Raw genomic sequence first — 22,361 nt, forward strand, 5'->3', positions numbered from 1 at the left:
CAGAAATATGACTTTTCACAGCTACACAGGATTGAAAACAATAGATTTATTATCATTTATTTAACCCATTCCTTAGTGTTAGATGCGTAGATACTCCCCATTTTGTTATTGTAATATGGCAGTGAAATATTTGTGAATCAATTATTTGTGTGCACATCTGATTATTATCTTAGAATGGAGTCCTAGAACAGAGTTACTGTATTAAAAAATATGAGCATTTTAGGACTCTTGATAGTAATTTCAAATGACTTTCTGCAACATCCAGCCAATTTACACCTGCAATAGAAAACTATGAAAGAGCCAGTGTCACCACAGGCTAGGCAGCATGAAATACTAACATTTAAAAAATGTTTCTTTAATATGCAAATATATTTTTCTAATACATTTATATTTTTAAAGTTTTTTTTTAATTAATTAATTAATTAATTTACTGGCTGTGAGGCTTGTGGAATCTTAGTTCCCCGACCAGGGATTGAATCTGGGGCCTCGGCACTGAGAGAGCAGAGTCCTAACCCTTGGACTGCCAGGGAATTCCCCACTTATACTTTTTAAATAATTATATTTCTTCTATGAATTGTCTGTTGAGGTTCTTTGCTCATTTGTTTTGCAGGGTGTTATCTGTTTATTTTTTATTGATAGGTAGGAGTTTTATATAATTAAAAATATTAATCTCCTGTCATCTTTATTGTAAATGTTTTCCATAGTCATTTGCCTTTTAATTTTGTTAATGTATTTTAAAATTTATTTATTTTATTATTTTTGGCTGCGTTGGGTATTGGTTGCTGCACATGGGTGGCATGTGGGATCTTCCTGGACCAGGATTCGAACCCATGTCCCCTGAATTGGCAGGCGGATTCTTAACCACTGCACCACCAGGGAAGCCCTGTTAATGTATTTTTAAATAGAGAAAACAATAATCTATATGTAGTTTAGTTTGTTAAATTTGTCTTTGGTGATTTTTTTTTCCTTTGCTTTTATTCTTAGAAAGCCCTTCTCCACCCTGAAATTCGCTAAATGGTAAGAATGTAACTTGACTTCTCCCCTTTCCCAACACTTAGCCAATTTTCCTAACATTATTTATTGAACTGTTCCTTCACCAGTTTGGGATGTTTTCCTTATTTCATATTAAATTATTTAATGCCTGAGCCTATTTAAGAGCTGTTAAATCTATTTTGAAAATATTGTGGTAGTTCTGAGACAGAATGGTAAATCTTTACTTCCATTTACTAGCTGTACAAACCCAGGCAAAAGTCACTCGGAGCCTCAATTTACTCATCTGTAAAAGAGGCAATAAAACCTATTTCACAGAGTTATTTGAGGATAGAATGAAATAATATTTTTAATAAGCTTATCATATAGTAAGCACTCAATAAGTGGCAGATATCATAATTATTACTCTATTAATATTTTTCTAATTCTGTTATATTCCATTGAAATGTTATTCTACTTCAGCTGTGCAAGTGAGTTTAAATAAATCATTGTAAGAATGCGTGACAATGTGATAGAGCTGTTCCCATGTCCCTGGAGAAGGTCTGCTTGTATTTTCATAATTCGTCACTGTGATCAAAGCAATCTACTCGATGATAAATTTTTCCACATAGTTAACATCACTAGGTCTTACGTATGTAGAACTCAGTTGTCACAACAAAACATTTTTATTTCATTTCTTAGTGTCACTAAACTATGTTTAAATACAATGTTAAGTTTTCTTGAGATTTGACAACTAGCGGACAATAACATTGCTTTGGTATTTTTTGTCGCTGTGGGAGATAGAATGATTAGCAATGTCAGGGAACACAAGTGGGGAGAGATCGGCATGGGTTTTCTTCTGAGCTCTAAACAAGATCTAAGAAGAAACTTGTATTTCTCAAGTCTCTAGACAAGAATTCCTATCTACCCCCATCTATCATAGAATGAAATTTAGTTAAATTAGACTCATTCAGTTAGTTAACGTGATGATATTGTAGTCTTATTCAAGGATGAAACTGTATAGTGATAAGAAGACTAAAACTATGCAGAAAACAAACAAGAAAGTCTTATGCACAAATTAAAAGAACAGTAAGATATATTTTTGGTTGACTGAGATTGTCAAACAGTTTAACAAATTGAAAATACCCAGTGTTGGCAAGGCTGCAGGAAAAAGAACATTCTTGTCTCTCTACAGAACCATTTGGCAACATGTGACAAAATTTTAAATAAGCACTTTTTACTCAGTAAATCTTTTTCTGTGATTTTTTTCATAAGGATATAAATAGACAAAAGTATAAAGATATATGTACAAAAATGTTCACTATAATGTTGTTTATAAAAAGCAAAGTGTTAAGAAACAAAAAGTCCTGGGACTTCCCTGGCAGTCCAGTGGTTAAGACTTCCACTGCAGGGGGCATGGGTTTGATCCCTGGTTGGGGAAGTAAAATCTCTCATGCTGCATGGTGCAGCCCCAAAAAAAAGAAGAAGAAGAAAGAAAGAAACAAAAAGTCTAAATGTCCATCAGTAGGAAACTGGTTTAAGAAATCATTGTGTATATGAGACAATACTCTGTAAAAATAGTGCCTCTCTGTATTTGTTACCATGGAAAGATGGTCACATTGTTGAATTAGCACCATTCCAAAACAGCATTATGTAGTAGTGAGGAACAAAAGTTGGGAGAGAGAACGGGAGAGACAGAGAGAGAGAGAGAGAAAGACAGAGAGATCTGTAAGGATGTCTCCTGAAATGTTAATAGAAAATATGCCTAGGACGTGAGATTTCAGGTGATTTATACTTTGTCCTTTATATTCTTCTGGATTGCTTTAATTTTTACAATAAAAATTTAGTTTGGTTTAGAAAAACAGAACACAACAAAAACACTATGCAAAAAGTAAAAGAATGAAGGAAATAACCCTGTGTTAATCGTAGTTGTCTCTGGTCTTTAAGAAGAGAGACCAAGGGTTCCTTTCTACTTTCCCCCATTTTCCAAATTGTCTTTTATTGAGGATGATTATTCTTATTGAGTATTATATATCATGATGATGATGATAATCTGACAGACACATGAGACCTACAACCTTTCCTCCTGGTTTCTGGGAAAGACTCCTCTGTAGTGGGAGGGTCAAAGGCTGCCGTTATTAATGACTTAGCCATGCAGAGTGGAGGCTCATTTGCCTTCTGCCCTAGATCTCAAGGTCCTCTCAGATCTTTTTTTTTTTTTTTTTTTTTTTTTTTGTGGTACGCGGGCCTCTCACTGTTGTGGCCTCTCCCATTGTGGAGCACAGGCTCCGGACCAGCAGGCCCAGTGGCCATGACTCACGGGCCCAGCCGCTCCGCGGCATGTGGAATCTTCCTGGACCGGGGCACGAACCCGTGTCCGCCCCATCGGCAGGCGGACTCTCAACCACTGCACCACCAGGGAAGCCCCCTCTTAGATCTTTAAGAGTCCCCTCAGCTGGTTTATGTTGGCTTTTCAAGTGGTCAACATTTATGCCCACTTTTGTTTGTTTGTATGTTTTGACCTAATTTTTTTATTAAAAAATTAATGGGGGGCTTCCCTGGTGGCGCAGTGGTTAAGAATCTGCCTGCCAATGCAGGGGACACGGGTTCAAGCCCTGGTCCGGGAAGATCCCACAGCTGCCGAGCAACTAAGCCCGTGCACCTCAACTACTGAGCCTGTGCTCTAGAGCCCCCGTGAGCTGCAACTATTGAAGCCCGTGTGCCTAGAGCCCGTGCTCCGCAACAAGAGAAGCCACCACAATAAGCCCGTGCACCGCAACGAAGAGTAGCCCCTGCTCACCACAACTAAGGAAAGCCCACACACAGCAACAAAGACCCAATGCAGCAAAAATAAATAAATAAATTTATTTATTTATTTATTTATTTAAAAAAATTAATGTATTTTTAGTGGATTAGATTTTGAAAGTTAAAGTATAAAGAAGCAGGGAAAACTATCTATAATCCCATCATTGAAATAAATAGCTATTAATCTTGTGAACATCTTTCTTTTTAATCATGTCTTAATATACAACTGTGTACCTGTTTTTTCCAGTTATCATAGTGAGTGTTTCCCTGTATCACTGAAAACTCCTATATCTATTTTAATGGTCCACACCCAATTTTTAAAAAGCATTCATTTATCCCTATATAATTTCAAACTGAAGAACATTTATATGCTCAAAATAAGTTCATTTCAAGAGCCATAAGAAAGATTCCTTCCCAGGGTTGGAGCCTAGATCTGGTCCTTACCAATAATTGCAACTCCTTCATAATCTTAATTTCAAACATCCCCTCTGACCACCCTACTCCAACAGTCTGCTGACCTCACTGGGATGAATGACCCATTGATCTACTTTTTCATTGTTACTCACCTGCCTTAGGCCCTCATTTCCCTTCTTATCCAGACAAATTTCTATGGTCAATTATTTCAATCACTCCCTTGCACACACTCTCATATCCCTCCTCCTCTTTTTCTAGCTGAGCCTCAACCTTGGTCAAACCCAACTCTTCACCTACTCTGCACCTCCCCACCTGCAGCCAAATGTCCAAGCCCTATTTTTAATGCTGTCTTTAAAGACATGCTCTAAGGGTGAGAGGGAGGGAGACGCAAGAGGGAAGAGATATGGGGACATATGTATATGTATAACTGATTCATTTTGTTATAAAGCAGAAACTAACACACCATTGTAAAGCAATTATCCTCCAATAAAGATTTTTTTTTTAAAAAAAAGACATGCTCTAAGCATTTATTCTCCTTTCTCATTTTCCTCTGGGGACTCTATTTGGTGACCATACAGCTGCTATATAGGTGTTCTGCTCTTGCCCATCCACCCTCCACCAATCCAACTCACTGGCCTAACCTGCACTACCTCTCGGCTGCTTTTCCCAGAATCTTTTCTCTTCCCAGCTTTCTGACCTCTCGGTTGACTTCTGTTTGTTCTCTCTCCCTTCTCTACCCACCTACCTCTTTGTGCAACCCCCAAAAGAAACACAGAAGGAATAGCCTGAGATGAATTAGCCATGGGGGTAGCATCTGGAGCCTCAGGGTCCTGTCCTGATAGGGGGCAGAGTGACCTTGGGCCAGTCACTTCATTCTCTGGTTCTTAGTTTCCTCCCTATATAATGACACGCATTTGGTTACATAAATGTGGAGATGATTTAACCCAGTTCTTACACACAAACAAACATGATTCTGAAAATTTAAGAAAGGAAAAATTTAGCAAACAGTCCCACTACCTTACTTTCCTCACTATACCATCCTACTTCCATCACCAAGATAATGGCAACCATCTGGTGAGTATTATTATTGTAATTTTAGTGCTGAAACTTTCCTTGGCCCATCCGTGCATCCCACCCAGTAACCATAACGGAAATCCAAACACTCACCGTGAATTTCTCATAGAGCTCATAAGTCAGGAGAGGGTTGGGCAGCTCCCTAAAGTAGAGCTTGCAGAGGGAGCCCACACAGTGGATGTCCTGGAGGTACACTTCCCTTGTCAGATCTGGACATTGATCTGAGCCAAACTCTTGCCTGAAACAACACAGACAGAGACATAACAATCCCAGGAACATGTGTTCCATGTCAGCAGCTACTTGGCTGCTTAGGGGGTAAAAAGACCCTAAACTGCTGATTTGACCATATTTTTGACCTTGATTCAAAAAGACCTTCTATTTCAGGCACAAGGAAGCTACAGGAAAGATTTCCACTTCAGGTCTGGATCTTCCCTGCAGAAGCTGCTGTAATTAGAAAGACATAATCCCATTTACAAATGGATTTCTCATGTCTGTAGTCTCAATTATGAACAGTGGGGAAATATGAAAACAATTTTCCAAAAACCCTGTTGAGAGTTCAGTTTTTCCAAAATATTGTTTTAAATGAACTTCTCTTTCTTGGAGGAGAGACCAAAACCAGGGTGAGTCAGATTGTTATCATTCACGTCCACATATTCATGTCAGCAAACCTGTTTTATCTGGAGACTCAGACTCAAGGTTTGAGAACTTCAATCAACTCTCCCTTTGATGCTGAATGGAAACTTCTAGGCTGCTTGATAGTGACTCCCACAGGACAAATGAGCTTACAAATATCTTCTTTTTTTTTTTTTTTTTTTTTTTTTTGCGGTACGCGGGTGTCTCACCGCCGCGGCCTCTTCCGCTGCAGAGCACAGGGTCCGGACGCTCAGGCTCAGCGGCCATGGCTCACGGGCCCAGCCGCTCCGCGGCATGTGGGATCTTCCCGGACTGGGGCACGAACCCGTGTCCCCTGCATCGGCAGGCGGACTCTCAACCACTGCGCCACCAGGGAAGCCCACAAATATCTTCTTAAACAACCTATAGTGGGGTGCTTGGGAGCATTGTCAGATTCCAGGCCTCATTTCTAATTAAAAAACATTTACTAACAAGGTTACATGAATATACTGCCTCAAATAATATATACTTACAAGTTAAAAATCGATTTAGGGCTTTCCTGGTTGCTCAGTTGTTGGGAGCCCGCCTGCCAATGCAGGGTACGCGGGTTTGAGCCCTGGTCCGGGAAGATCCCACAGGCCGCGGAGCAACTAGGCCCGTGCATCACAGCTGCTGAGCCTGCGCTCTGGAGCCCACGAGCCACACCTACTGGGGCCCGCGCGCGCGCCTAGAGCCCGAGCTCCGCAACGGGGAGTGGCCCCCGCTCGCCGCAACTAGAGAAAGCCACGTGCAGCAACGAAGACCCCAATGCAGCCAAAAATAAATAATAAATAAATAAATTTATTTTTTTAATCTATTTAAAAGATGATAAATCTGCGCTTTAATGCAGAAGAGAAGTTAGCTTTCTTGAGAGTATTCATTTGGTCAAACATGTAGTGACAAAGTCAACCGGACTCTCAGAACCAGCATCTTGAAACAGCTTGCTGCCCATTCTCCTGTGGTCGGGTTCTGCCCCTTTAATAAAGGGAAGGGAAATCCCTGATGCTGTCAGAACCTGACAGGAACTGAGTGAGGCCTTGAAAAGCAAACCATGCAATGGCCTCAAATTCATAGGCATGTGTTTTTCTTATGAGGGCAGAACACAAACAATCTAGAGCTTATTCATTTAGTTAGCCAGAAATTTCCCTTGTCAAGGCTAAGGTCAGTCCTTAAGTGAAAAAGAATTGGCCATTGTCCAAATGTCCTTCCACGATACCAGCTACTGTGTAGTATGTTTCAGAGCTAAGAGCAAACCGTTAAAAATACTTGCTGTTGGGCTTCCCTGGTGGCGCAGTGGTTGAGAGTCCGCCTGCCGATGCAGGGGACGCGGGTTTGTGCCCCGGTCCGGGAAGATCCCACATGTTGCGGAGCGGCTGGGCCCGTGAGCCATAGCCGCTGAGCCTGCGCGTCCGGAGCCTGTGCTCCGCAACGGGAGAGGCCACAACAGTGAGAGGCCCGCATACCGCAAAAAAAAAAAAAAAAAAAACTTGCTGTTGAAACTCTGAAAACTGTCACATGAGTAAATTAGTGAAATGATGTAAGCACATAGATCTGTTAAAACCCTTTGGCTGCAATAAACCAGTAATTTTTTAACGGCTATCAGTTCTCTGGGAGTAAAAAGAATGTTTTATTCCTTTGGTATAGTTTCATGACAATTGAGATTTGAGGAGGAGGGGCAGAAAACTAAATAGGAGGAAGAAGATAAAAAAATGAATTACCTGCACAATGTAAATTTTACATATTAATCTTGTAACAAGAATGTTTTATTTGAAAAGTCTACATTTGTAACTAAAGAATATATAATAAATATATTAAAATATGTTATTTTTGTATTAAAGAACAATATTCAAAATACATAAACCTATTCTTTTAGTCATGGAACAGTACATATATTATATATAATGTATATATTCTATATATACACTATAGGCACTCCCTTTATTTTACAGATATAATACATATAAAGAAGATTACTGTCCTCTTAATTCAGTGTGATAGAAATTTCTTCCAAAAAATTCTAGGATGCATTTTAGAATTGTTTAGGATAAATCCATAGAATTGGAAATAGTTCCTCTATCAATAATTTTAAAAATACAGGCATCCATTAGAGAAATGCACAATCATGCAGACTTCTGATTTCTCGACCAGATGAAATATCAAATGTTGAGTGTGTGCCAGCAGAAAAACTCACGATGACCTGCAAGTTCTGAATACCATGTAATGGGGATCTGAGCTGTGGGTAGGCAAGTGAGTAATAATAAATCATTTTTTCCCAACTTGCAATTTAAATCATTTGAGTTCAATTGAATCTACCTAAGAGGGATAAATCTGGTGCAAGACATAGGAACAGATGAAAAGCCCTCAGGAGTTTTTGTTGGAAAGAATTACATCAGACTGGAGAGCTTCCTGATTAGATTAAGGGGAGTTAGGCCTGTGAAAACATCAGCACTTGATCCTCTGCCCTGCCATCCTTCCCTCAATCCCTTCAGCTTTTAATACCCCCAACACCTGCAGATAGACGTATGGACAGAGGAAGGATCATGGAAGAATCCTTTGGGGGGGCTATTCTTTGGCTTACCTTAGCCGTTGTATGTTTGAGGTGACTCCTGAAAGCCGATAAATTCCATCCACAATGCCGTGAGTCTCTATAAATTCTGCACAGCTCTTCAATACATATGGAACTATGCAAAGGAAAAGAAAAAATAAAGTATTAGGTATAAGTCTGACTGTCTTTTAAAGATAGCCTTTTAAAAATCCAGGTAACTTCAAAGAGAAGTATGGAATGCATATGAGCTACAAGTGGAAACAATTACTTGTAAATGGTAGATGATGTTCTTCGATATTTAAAAAAAATCATAGGGTTTTGTTAAAGTTCAGAAAACCTATGTGTTTTAAAAGTTAGGTTTTTTTTTTTTAAGAATTTGTAAAATATGCTAACACTTACATTTTTGAAACCAGCAGTGACCTTGGAAATCCCACAACACAATCTCCTCATGTCACTGGTTCTCCCAGTGTGGTCCCCTGACCAGTAGCACCAGCATCTCCTGGGAACCTGTTGGGAATGCAAATTCCCAGGCCCCACTCACACCTACTGAATCAGAAATTCTGGAGGTGGCGCCCAGCAATCTGTGTTTTAAAAAGCCTTCTAGGTGACTGTTGTGTGATAAAATTAGAGAACTCTTGCCTAGTCTACACATGAAGAAACCAAGGGGCAGGTAAATTTATTTACCTCACTCAAGAGTACTTGTTGCTTATGAAAAGTGATTTAACACATGGAAAAATGCTTCTGATGTAGGTAGGTAAAAGAAGAACAAGGCACAAAATCTAATATACCCTGTGAATTCAGCTATGTTTAAAAAACTGCAAAGGGAAAAAAGACTGGAAGAATATCTGCCAAAATGTTAAAGGTGATTTAAAGGTGTTAAGTGGCTTTTTTTTAAGGTGAGAACCTCCCCCCCACCCCCTGCCGGCACCACCACCAAATGGGTCAAACCAGTCATTGATAGAATGGACATCATATAAGGGACCAACGTGGCCTCTCAAATTCCTGCCACTCCAGAAGTCCAGTGTCTGGGTAGAAGGGTCTGGCTATGCTGTTCTCTCCTCAGGGCTCAACCTGAGGAGAGAAGCAGCCCAGCCAGCTCAGTGACCCAGAATGATAGCCACAGGCCTTCTGGATGGCATGGAGAGAGTGGCAAGTCACTTGCCACTTTGGTCCTTGGGCAGATCCACCGGAGGTCCCTCTGTGAGAGAGTTGTAGATGGTCTGGAACTACCAAAGCCTTGTGTGCTGAAGTCCTCAGGCACAGAGGTGGTATGGGAACTCCATGAACCAGGGCTTGGGTTAGCACTGTGCTCACTCCCCAAAAACATACTCAGTCCATTAATGCCTTGGATTAGACTAAAGCCCATCCATTAATGCTTAATGCACATGATCATACCCACACACAATACTAAGCTGGACTGGACCTTTACATGGGTAGATACTAGGTGTTCAGGCTCAACGTTCTTCCTGGATTCTCTATCCAATACTTTCTAAACAACTCCCCCATCATTTCCTTCAACCACTAACTATCATTTTAGGTGCTGAGTAAAATTCATCATACTTAAAGTATTCCACCCACCTCTCAAAGGCTGTGCATCCCCAGAGCCTTTCTTCTCCAGGACACATCCATGTTTTGCCCCTTTCATTCATGACCAACTGGTGAGAAGCTTCTTAGTTACCCAAGGTGGAAAGAGGGCAGGAAGTGAACTTGGGATTGGAAATATTGAGGTCAGAGACCACAGAGGTGGAACTATTCCCTGTGAGTGAATACAGGGTACGAGTGGGTGTGGTGGAGAAGGGGCTGTGAGTGTGGGCAGGGGTCCAGAGCCCCTGCCTGGCTTCAATTAGAAAAGCTATACTTTGATCTATTTTATGAAATAGGGTTCTTAGTGAGAGCCCTATTTATGCCTCATGCCTCTAAATAAAATTTATAAATAAATAAATAAGCAAACAGAGTTCCCATGCTTAAAAAAGCTGTATTGTTTAAAAAAAAAAAAAAGCCCCATTGTGCACAGTAGGTTGACTCTTTCCCACCCACAAGATGTTGTTCTGTAACCTGCCACGCAAGGTCATGGTCAAGAGCACAGGTTTGAATGCCAAACTGCCTTTGTAACCTTGGGCAAAATATGCAATAATTCTGTTTCTTAGTTTGCACATCTGTAAAATGAGGATAACAGTGATATTAACCTCATAGCTAGGATTGAAGTAATACTTGTAAATACTTAGCACAGACCCTGGCATATAAGCAGCATTCAACAATGACAGTTATTTCTAGTTGAAGCTTCTATATGATGGAAATTTATCATTTGTGAGATTCAGTCTTGGTGAAAACAGTTTGCTGCTTCCCATCTGATGGGCAGTTGGGGTAGCGCTGACCAACCTCTTACAAGTCAACACTCACCTCCCTATTCAGAGTGGCTTTTGTGTCCCTCTCTGGCTGAGGTCATTTTTCTATGCATTGAGGTGTATCTTCATAATACAAAGGCAGCAGTCCTGACCCAACAGTGTACAGATTTCGTTAGCAGTCCTGGAACTGTGCTTGACCATGATGTGTTTCACAATGTGAGTCTGTACCAAGGTATATGGCTGTTGCACAGCACAGGTGGACTTGAGAGCTCGGAGCATTCCCAAACAGGACTCAAAGACAAAAGCCTCAGCCTCAAAGGGCTTCTATAAGGAACACTCCACAGACGGGCAGTGCAGGGCCACCAATCTGTCCTATTCCATTCCCAAAGACCCAACTCCCAGTAGCATGGCTCTCAGTTGTATAACCTCAGGCTCCATTTGTTTTAAAGGTGAGGAAAACACATTCCCGGATGGAGCCTCTGCCATAAATTTTGTACAGAGGCCCCAGAACCTCTAGTCCACAGCTCTGTTTAAACAGGAGGCAATATTAAAACAACCCAAGGGAAAAGGCCATGGTCCTGGTCCCTGAGGCGTGTTAGCTTTCTTGGATTCTCGTCTTGGGCCGAGTTGGAAGACATAGGAACTCTCCATCATACTCAGTAAATGAGAAAGGATCCACTTGATCTCTGTAATCATCCAGCTCTAGAGCCAGAGCAGTGGTTCTCAGACTGTGGTCCCTAGATGAAATCCAGCAGCAGCAGGTGCTTCCCAGGTGATTCTGATGCACGCTGAAGTTGAAGAACGACTGTCTAGACCAGAGCTTCTCATATTTTAATGTGGATACAAATCCCCGGGGATCTTGTTAACATGCAGATTCCAATGGGAGGGTGGAGGGAGGGAGTCAAGAATTTGCATTTCTAGCAGATTACCAGGTGATTCAGATACAGCCAATCTGCAGCCCATACTTCGGGGAGCAAGGCTCTAAAGGTAATACTGGTCAGTGGCGTTGCAGGGGCTGCCAAGAGTATCGTCTCAAAGTCTCAGAATTCTTTAGGCTGTTGTTCCTGGGGCCCAACCAAACTGGGGACACCCTAGGATTCTGGACAGGATAGAAGCTTGATGCAAAATGGCTGAGTTGGTATAGATGGAAAGAAAGCCTCCATTGTCTGTTTAGGTCGCTACAGAAGGTTGGAGCCACAGAACTAGTCCTGTGGGATTTATCATGGACCCAAAGAACATTAAGTCTCCTCCTACAGAGGTACACACAGTTGCTGATTATGATATAACATTATGACTTCTTTGAATTATCGCACTGATGGTTCTCTAAGTCCCTTTTTTGTTTGGTTTGGTTTGGTTTTTCCTGGAGCAGCGATCTTTAACGTTAAACTTTAATCGGAGCACAAAATAAATCCTGAGGTGGTTTCTGACGGAAAAGAAGGCTTTGCCTTTGATTTATGCTTTACAATTTACAGAACGTTTTAAAGTCCTTTGTTTCATTTGGTCCAACTTGCTACAACTAAGAGTCATTTTATATCATAAATAACGTGGGGGTGCTTCTTTCCTCAATTCCAAACGTCTTCAAGGGCTTAGGGCAGAAAAGGCCAGCAATCAAATCATTTCTCTGAATTCCCCCAGAAGTAATGACTGCTAAGGTGCCCCACTTCCCTGTATGGCTGGGATCTGATCAGATCTGGAGATGGAGATTGGAACAAACACAGTTTTATTTGATCAGTTGTGTGATCATGGCAGCCTCATTCTTTCACAGTGCAAATTGCATTTGTGTTTTAGGGAAATACGGCACTCCTCCCGCCCCATTCTGGATTTTTGTTAAGGTCCTGTACTGGTCATATTTCATTCCCTCTCTGGGTCCTGCATCCCTAAGCATCAGAGTAAAGTCTAGTGGTACATATATGCAATGGACTACACTCAGCAATAACAAGGGATGATATAGCATATGGGTGATAGAAGCCATTCTATAGAAGAGTACATGCTATATGATTCCATCCACATGGAACTCAAGAAAATGCAAACTAATTTATAGTGGGAGAAAGCAGGGAAGAGGCAGGAGGCAGGAGCTGCGGAGGGGCCGAGGAAACTTTTGGGCATGATGGATATATTCATCACCTTGACTGAGGTGATAGAAAGGACCAAGGATCACTGGTGGATGAAGAACTGGTACTTGCAGGGGGAGAGTCAGAGAGAGGCAAGCCGCTGAACAGGGAAGAAATCTTTGAGAATCTCCTGCTGTGCACAGGGGAGAGAGTGAGGGCTTCAGGCAGCTCTGCTGTGCTGTGAATAAGCCTGCTCTACTACGGCATTTTTAAAGAAATGAAGTAAAGATTTCAATCACTTTTCTATTATTTCTGGTTGTCAGCAGAGAACTTCCCAGCTTTCCATTCTGCAGGAATCTAAGAGTTGTCAGAGTGGCTCCTGTACCTTCTCCCTCTGCCAGCTCCTGCTCTGTATTTCTCTCCCCTCCTTCCTCGATCCTGCAACTCCATCTCTCCTGTGCATCCATCTCTCCTGAGCCTCCATGTCTCCTGCACCTCCATGTCTCCTGCACCTCCATGTCTCCTGCGCCTCCATCTCTCCTGCGTCTCCATGTCTCCTGCGCCTCCATGTCTCCTGTGCCTCCATCTCTCCTGAGCCTCCATGTCTCCTGAGCCTCCATGTCTCCTGCGCCTCCATGTCTCCTGCGTCTCCATGTCTCCTGCGCCTCCATGTCTCCTGTGCCTCCATCTCTCCTGTGCCTCCATGTCTCCTGCGCCTCCATGTCTCCTGCGCCTCCATGTCTCCTGCGCCTCCATGTCTTCTGTGCCTCCCTCTCTCCTGAGCCTCCGTGTCTCCTGTGCCTCCATCTCTCCTGAGCCTCCATGTCCCCTGAGCCTCCATCTCTCCTGAGCCTCCATCTCTCCTGAGCCTCCATGTCTCCTGCACCCCCATGTCTCCTGCATCTCCATCTCTCCTGTGCCTCCATCTCTCCTGAGCCTCCATGTCTCCTGAGGCTCCATCTCTCCTGAGCCTCCATCTCTCCTGTGCCTCCATCTCTCCTGTGGCACGCTCCTCCCAGCCTCTGTGGGCCTTGCTTGCCTGAGGGGTCGTTGTGCTCCTGCAACTCTCTCTCTTTAATTCTTCTTTCTCCTCCCTGTTTTAACCTCTTCTCTCTTCCTCCTGACCTAATGTAGAATTATAGAAAAGTCTGAAAATTCGTGGTGTTTATTTTTTAAAGTATAATGTTCTCTGTTCTTTACAAAAAGCAAATTAACTGCTTTCCAATTTTCCAAGGAAAATTGTTTTTTAAAGATGTCAGGATTTAGCCTGTCCTCCTTGGAGTAAAGTTTCTTTTTCTGTTTCTCTAAACTTAAAAAAAATTGAGATATAAATCAAATGTCATAAAATTCACCCTTTTAAAGCACATAATTAAGTGGTTTACACTATACTGACAGTTAAGCAACAAGCACATTTCAGAACATTTTCATTATTCCAATTCTAGAACATTTCTATATCTACAAGGTTATTCATTGCAGCAATTTTTGTAATAGCATGAGATTGTTCATCAATAGGAAGCTATTTATATAAATAATGGAATATCCATATAATGGAATACTATATAGTCATCAGAAAGAATGGGGAAACTTTCATGTACTGATATACAGCAGTCTCCAAGATATATTGTTAAGCAGAAAGAATGAGGCACAGACCAGTGTAATGGTATACGAGCATTTGTTTTTTTTAAAAGGGAGAATAACAGAACAGCTATACAATTCCTTTGTATATGCATTAAATATCTATGGAAGGATGCATAATAAAGTGATAACTATAGTTGCTTATGGAAAAAGAAACTGGGAAGCTGAGGCCAGGGCTATGAGTAAGAGGGAGACTCCTCATTGTATACTCTTTTATACTTTTGAGTTTTTGTTTTGTTTTGTTTTTTGCGGTACATGGGCCTCTCACTGTTGTGGCCTCTCCCATTGCGGAGCACAGGCTCCGGACATGCAGGCCCAGTGGCCATGGCTCACGGGCCCAGCCACTCCGCGGCATGTGGGATCTTCCCGGACCGGGGCACGAACCCACGTCCCCTGCATTGGCAGGCGAACTCTCAACCACTGCACCACCAGGGAAGCCCTACTTTTGAGTTTTGAACTGTAAGAATATATTACCTCTCCCCAAAACTTTTCATTAAAAAATCCAGTTCAGCACATACTTATTGCAAACCTGCTCTTATCCAGCACTAAGTACTAGGTGTTGCCTGAACCTATGTCATCTCCATCACTGAGTTGTGAGCTCTTTAGGGACAATGAGGATAGTTCTGTCTCATTCATCTAGAATAGTCTTGAAAACACAAGCACTTGAAATGTTCTGCTAAACAAGGGATTGGTCATTACTCTCCAGATGGGTTTTCAGTCCTCCATTGATTTCTGGGTCTTTCAAAGAAGAAAACACTTTTTATGTGCCAGGCACTACATGAGGTGCTTTTTTTTTCTCTCTCTCTCTCTCTTTTAACAGCATTCTCCATTCTATAATCATAGCCAGTCCACAAAAGACATAAAATTCTCCATTTTGAAAATGTGAAAGCTGATTCTCAGAGAGGTTAGGCAAGTTGCCCAGCATCACAATTCCTAAGTGTCAGAGTTGGGATACAAACCTAGGTTTGTCTGACTCCAAAGCTCATGCTTTTTTCATGGTACCACACTGAGGAGGAACTTTAGAAAAAGCCCCAAGCTACACCTACCTGACTCAAACCCTCCCCATCAAGAGGGCAGATCCCATGAGTTAGTGGCCAGGTATGGAAGCACCATTTAAGGAGAGCTGTTTGGTTCCTTGCCCTTGACTACCCATATGCCTGAAACTCTACCACTGAAGTCCCTACCTTACTGTGGTGATGGCTTTTAGGTGTTCAACACCTAGTGGTTAACATCTATTTTTAAGTTCCTTTTGAAAAAGTTACAGAAGCAATATATACTGATAAAAAAGTGAAAAACACTTCCTGACTTCAAGCCATACTATAAAGCTATAGTAAACAAAATATTATGGTACTAGCATAAAAACAGAAAAGAAGATCAGTGGGAAAAAACCAAGAGTCCAGATATAAACTCAAGAATATATGGTCAATTGTATTTCACAAGGAAGCCAAGAATACTCAATGGAGAAAAGACAGTCTGGGAAAATTTGTGCTGGGAAAACTGGATATTCACACGTAAAAGAATGAAACTAGACCTGTATCTTATACCACTCACAAACATTAACTTGAAATGGATTAAAGACTGATATGTAAGATATGAAACCATAGAATTCCTAGAAGAAGACATAGGAAAAAAGCTCCTTGACATGGGTCTTGCAATGATTTTTTTGGCTATAACACATAAAGCACAAGCAACAAAATCAAAAATAAACAGGCAGGACTAAATCAAACTAAAAAGTTTCTGCACAGCAAAGGAAACAATCAACAACATGAAAAGACAACCTATGGAATAGGAAAAATATTTGCAAATCATGTATCTGATAAGGGGTTAATATACAAAAGATATAAAGAAGTCAAACAACTCGATAGCAAAAAACCAAATAATCCAAATAAAAAATGGGCAAAAGATAGACACTTCTCCAAAGAAGATATACAAAAGGCCAACAGATACATGAAAATATGCTCAACATCACTAGTCATTAGGAAAATGCAAATCAAAACCACAATGAGATATCACCTCAAGTTAGAATGACCATCATCAAAAAGACAAGAGAGAGGGCTTCCCTGGTGGCACAGTGGTTAAGAATCTGCCTGCCAATGCAGGAGACACATGTTCGAGCCCTGGTCTGGGAAGATCCCACATGCCGCAGAGCAACTGGGCCCGTGAACCACAACTACTGAGGCTGCGTGTCTGGAGCCTGTGCTCCGCAGCAAGAGAGGCCGTGATAGTGAAGAGGCCTGCATGCACGGTGATGAAGAGTGGCCCCCGCTCGCCGCATCTAGAGAAAGCCCTCACACAGAAACGAAGACCCAACACAGCCAAAAATAAATAAATAAATTTATTAAAAAAAAAAAAAAGACAAGAGAGAAATGCTGGCAAGGATATGCAGAAAAGGGAACCCTTGTGCACTGTTAGTGAGATTATAACCTGGTACAGCCACTATGGAAAACAGTATGGATCCTCAAAAAAATTAAAAAGTAAAACTGCTATATGATCCAGCAATCACACTTCTGGGAACATATCCAAAGGAAACAAAACCACTAACTTGAAAAGATATCTGCACCTCGCAGTTCATAGCAGTATTATTTATAATAGTCAAGACATGGAAACATGTGTCCATCAAAAGATGAGTGGATAAAGAAGCTGTGGCAGGGACTTTACTGGTGGCGTAGTGGTTGGGAGTCTGCCTGCCAATGCAGGGGACACGGGCTCAGTCCCTGCTCTGGGAAGAACCCACATGCCTTGGAGGGACTATAAGCCCGTGCACCACAACTGCTGAGCCTGTGCTCTAGAGCCTGCGAGCCACAACTACTGAGCCTGCATGCCTGGAGCCCGTGCTCCACAAAAAGAGAAGCCACCGCAGTGAGAAGCCCGTGCACCACAGCGAAGAGTAGCCCCTGCTCACCACAGCTAGAGGAAGCCCGCGCACAGCAACAAAGACCCAGTGCAGCCAAATAAATAAATAAATCTTAAAAAAGAAAGAAGTTGTGGCATATATATACAACAGAATAATATTCAGCATAAAAATAAGGAAATCCTGCTGTTTGTAACAACATGGATGGACCTTAAGGGTATTATGCTAAGTGAAATAAGTCGGAGAAAGACAAATACTATATGATCTCCCTTATATGTGGAATCTAAAAAAAACATGAAGCTCATAGAAAAAGAGATCAGATTTGTGGTTACCAGAGGAGAGGGTGGGGGAGGTGGGGAGCAGGAATTGGATGAAGGTGGTCAAAAGGTACCAACTTCCAGTTACAAGATAACTGAGTACTAAAGCTGCAATGTACAGCGTGATGATTATAGTTAGCGTTGCCGTACATTATATACGAAAATTGTTAAGAGAGTAAATCCTAAGTGCTCTCATCACAAGGAAACATTTTTTTCTTTCTTTTCTTTCTCTTTTTATTGTATGTATATGAGATGATGGGTGCTAACTAAACTTACTGTGGTAATCATTTCACAATATATTTATGTAAGTCAAACCATTACGCTGTACACCTTAAACTTACACACTGGAGTATATCAATTGTATTGCAATAACACTGGGGAAGAGAGGAATAAAAAATGAAAAAGATACACAAATATAAACAGCAAAGAGTGACTGTCCCGTTTACACAACCCTTCACAATCTCTCAAATCATAAAAGACACACACACTGAAAGGCTAATAGTATGTTTTTGCTTTTCTATATTCTTCATTTTGCTTTTCTGAATTTTCTATAATGAGGGTGAGGTACAAATAATTTTTGTAAAGAAAAAAATTGGTTTTTAAAAAAACAAATTTCTGGCTTCCCTGGTGGCACAGTGGTTGGGAGTCCGCCTGCCGATGCAGGGGACATGGGTTCGTGCCCCGGTCCAGGAAGATCCCACATGCCGCGGAGCAGCTGGGCCCGTGAGCCATGGCCGCTGAGCCTGCGCGTCCGGAGCCTGTGCTCCGCAACGGGAGAGGCCACAGCAGTGAGAGGCCCGCGTATCGCAAAACGCACAAAAAAACCCAAGTTTCGTTAAAGAAGCCCAAGGGCTTTCTAAAGTTAGTGAGGCAGTTTCCATGTTTGTTGAAGTCCTTTCCAATGACCCTCTGAGGTAATTACTCCTTGTTAAATGGAAGTATTTGCCTAACCTGCTGGCCTGGTGTGACCAAGAACCAGCTCTGCACCACTGCTGGGTGAGGCTCCTGATGGAAGACTGTATCCTGGAGTCCCCTCCCCTCCTCACTTCCAGGGTTTCAGATGCCAAATCAAGTCAGCTCTTTCCCACACAAGTGTCCAGGTCCCCCCTCTGCTCCACACCCTGACTCATCCCCACTGAGCTCTCAGGTCTCTGTCATCCGTACACCTGCTCCTCCCAATGACAACGATTCTCCTTCTACCAAAGTAGATGTACCACAGGGCTATCCAGCCCAAGGGACAAAAAGGTGAATAAGATCTTTGCCCTCAAGAAGCCAAGAGGGAACAGACAATTACTGTGTACCTACTACGTGCCGACCCCTGAGCACTACACTTTCATGCATTATTTGTACCCAGCGCAGTCCTCACAACCACTTTCTGAGGAAGGTATTTATCTTTGCTTTGTAAATGAGGGAATTGAAGCTCACAGGTATTAAGTAACTTGGCCGGTATGAAATGATCAAGCAAAATATGTTAAGGGCCCTTGAGAGACACAAAACCGTGACAGAAGTTCTAAAAGATTACACAATGGTGGGGGAAGTCAGGCAGGGCTTTTAGGTGTTGAACAAGAACAGGAAATTGTGTACATTATAGAGAGCTGACAGTCTGAGAGGGACCTTGTTAGACAGGGCTGAGGGAGGACCCTCACCCCTGGGCCGCACGATGCTGTGAGGTTGATCAGTGGATAAAGGAGGATGTATAAGGCCATGCAATAAGAACTCAGACGCTGGTTCCTAGGGGGTGATTTGAGATGCTGTGATGTGATAAGATACAATGTGATGCAATTATATACTGTGATACATGCAGAAAGCTTAAATAAGCCTCTGGCATATAATAAGCACTCTGTAAACGTCACCCACTTTCTGATGCAGCTAGAGCAGGGAATGGTATAAACAAGGCGGGAAAACAAGAAATAATGTGGTGAATTCCAGGAATGCTGACTAGACCAGTCTGGTGGAAGAGAAGGTAAATTCAGGTAAATTGGAGGAGTTTTGACAGGCTAGGAAGACTGCATTCTATCTTGAGCTCCACTACCAAACAAATCTTTTAAAACACTATGGAAAAGCTCCCCTATTCCAAAACATTCACTGGCTTCCCATTGCCCTTAGAATAATGTCCAACCCATGCAGCTGCCTCAGTAGGGGTAACCCTGGAATTCTTCCCTTCAAGGGAACAGGCTTTTGAGAAAGGTGGGTAGAGGAGGGGATGATATGAAGGAAAAGACTTGCCACAAACATATGGATCCAACAAAGGAAAATAAGGTGTCCCTTTAGGGTCAGAGCAGAGGACCTCGTATGCTTTGCCGAAGATGAAAGGGGAGGTGAGAAGCCTCACTCTTTTCTAGTTGCTTCCGAAAATTTCTTTAAGAAAGGTAAGTGCCTGGGCTTCCCTTGTGGCGCAGTAGTTGAGGGTCCGCCTGCCGATGCAGGGGACGCGGGTTCGTGCCCCGGTCCGGGAGGATCCCGCATGCCGCGGAGTGGCTGGGCCCGTGAGCCATGGCCGCTGAGCCTGCACGTCCGGAGCCTGTGCTCCGCGACGGGAGAGGCCACAACAGTGAGAGGCCCGTGTACCGCAAAACAAACAAACAAATAAATAAAACGAAAGGTAAGTGCCTTTGTGACTCAAAGATAAAAGGCTGGTTGAGGGCAGTGAAATATCTGGAACCACACATCATCAGTTAATGAGCAAGTGGAAACAGCCTAGGAGGGACTGTGAAAGGGGCCTCCGGGGTGTTTTTTGGGTTTGGGGGAAGGGAGGGTTGTGACCATGAGGGAAGGCAGAGCTGACTAGGGAAACCGGGTTGGGTGTGATGAGGCTACACATAGAACAAACCTGGAGAAACCCACAGACGGCCTTGGGCTTAGAACTGGCCCTGTTCACCTGGTACACAGGAATGGTGCAGAAAATGTCCCTTTGCTGAGAATGTCCCTTTTGTCCCTTGCTGAACATGGAGGCTTTGTATAGGCTTTGTATTATTTATGAAAACTTTTTTGGCTTGTGCTTCCTACTGTCTGACGTCGCTCTCAGGGGAGTTGTCGGGCAGACATCACTCACTCCATAAGGCTGCTTGCAGATGCCAGAAAGCTCTTTCAGGCATGCCCCAGCACACTCCCAGGCCCAGCTGTGAGCATCAATTCCCTTATCATTGCCAACAAGTCGTTTAACTCCTCAGTTGAACTGCGTCAAGACCACAGTCAGCTTGGATCACCCAATCAAGATTTTAGTTCCTGGACTAACAGACCCTCTCTTTCTTGCCACCTGCTCCTTGAGACGTCACGGATGGAGGCTCTTCTGCAGTGATGGATAAAGAGGATGGCCACGTCTGCCCCCAGAGAGAGTCCCAGAAGGAGAAGGGATGGAGCTGAGCAGGCTAATGAGACAAAACGGAAAATAAACCTGCTTCTTGAACTGTATGGGTCACTAACACCAATCATCTGAAGAATGAGGACAATGTAAGTTTTTTTCTCGTCTGAGTGTGTCTAGGCCATTTTTTTTTTTTGCATGCCTTAGTAGGTGGTCATGGGATGCACTAACCAAATGTTATGTGGGGTCCCATGCTTAACGATCATTATTTCATTTAATTCTCACAACTCTGAGGTGTACACATTACTATTCCTATTTTATAGATGGAAAACTAAGGTTTGGTGTGGTCGGATGGCTTGCCCAAGGTCAAACAGCTAGTGGCAAACCTGGGGTGCAATTACGAGTCTGTCTGAATTCCAAGTTCATGCACTTTCCAGAACATTGTATAAACCTAACCTCCACACCAGGAAAACCCAGGCACAGACCAGGCATGGGGAAGACCAGAAAGCCACAGAAAGCTGAGCTGATTTCATGTCTAAGAGCAACCTGATGACAGAGAAGGACTTAACAACAAGGAGTTAAGAAACCTGTGTTCTAGTCCTTACCTCCAGGTACTAGATTTCAGACCTTTGAGGAGAGTAACTGTGTTCCTCTTTGAGTTGCCCCCAGGTGACTCACAGGTACTCGGTGCTGGGTACCTATCAGTTAAAGCAACATGAACCAGCTGTATATCCTTGACCAAAAAAATAGCTACTCCCAGCCTCAGATTTTCATCTGCACTAGGTTCAAGTTCTGAATCTAGACGATTGCTAATGTTCCTTCCAGGTCTAACATCCCATGACCTGTGAACTTCCTGGATGAAGCTGGGGAGAAGGTGGGCTAGAAATTAAGAAGGCAGATCTGACTTTTACCTGCAATGTTCAGGTCCTCATTCCTACTTGTCCTGGTTTTTATCTAGGTCTTCTAGGGCAAAGCATTAGCATTCTTTTTTGTTAGTTTTGTTTTTGTATTGTTAATTGACTCCCCAACTTGTCCCACCCATAAGAACAGAAATTTGTGTTAAATAAATATAAACTTCAATCTCAGGAGGTTTACACGTATCTCCTTTGGTATGGCTGGACTCCTATTAACCCCAGTGCTATTCTTTTTTTTTTTTTGAGGTACGTGGGCCTCTCACTGTTGTGGCCTCTCCCATCGTGGAGCACAGGCTCTGGACGCGCAGGCTCAGCGGCCATGGCTCACGGGCCCGTCCGCTCCACGGCACGTGGGATCTTCCCGGACCGGGGCACGAACCCGTGTCCCCTGCATTGGCAGGCAGACTCTCAACCACTGCGCCACCAGGGAAGCCCCCCAGTGCTATTTTGATTATTATGGAGGCTGGAGTCCTCCAGGGACTTGGCTTT

At 42.7% G+C, this 22,361-nt stretch overlaps 1 protein-coding gene across 1 annotated transcript in view; it reads right to left on the reverse strand.

Annotated features, from left to right (window-relative positions):
* ARHGAP31 (Rho GTPase activating protein 31) overlaps positions 1 to 22,361 on the reverse strand; it is a 113,839-nt gene that overhangs the window by 39,281 nt on the left and 52,197 nt on the right. Inside the window, exons 2-3 of the mRNA XM_082625703.1 lie at positions 8,492 to 8,594; positions 5,356 to 5,500 (exon numbers count right to left, since the gene is read on the reverse strand). Of these exons, the coding sequence (XP_082481829.1) occupies positions 5,356 to 5,500; positions 8,492 to 8,594 (248 nt within the window). The remainder of the gene's footprint in view (positions 1 to 5,355; positions 5,501 to 8,491; positions 8,595 to 22,361) is intronic.

Source organism: Mesoplodon mirus (genome assembly GCF_964341445.2).
Source record: "Mesoplodon mirus genome assembly, chromosome: 6".
In the NCBI taxonomy this organism is placed as follows: Eukaryota; Metazoa; Chordata; class Mammalia; order Artiodactyla; family Ziphiidae; genus Mesoplodon; species Mesoplodon mirus.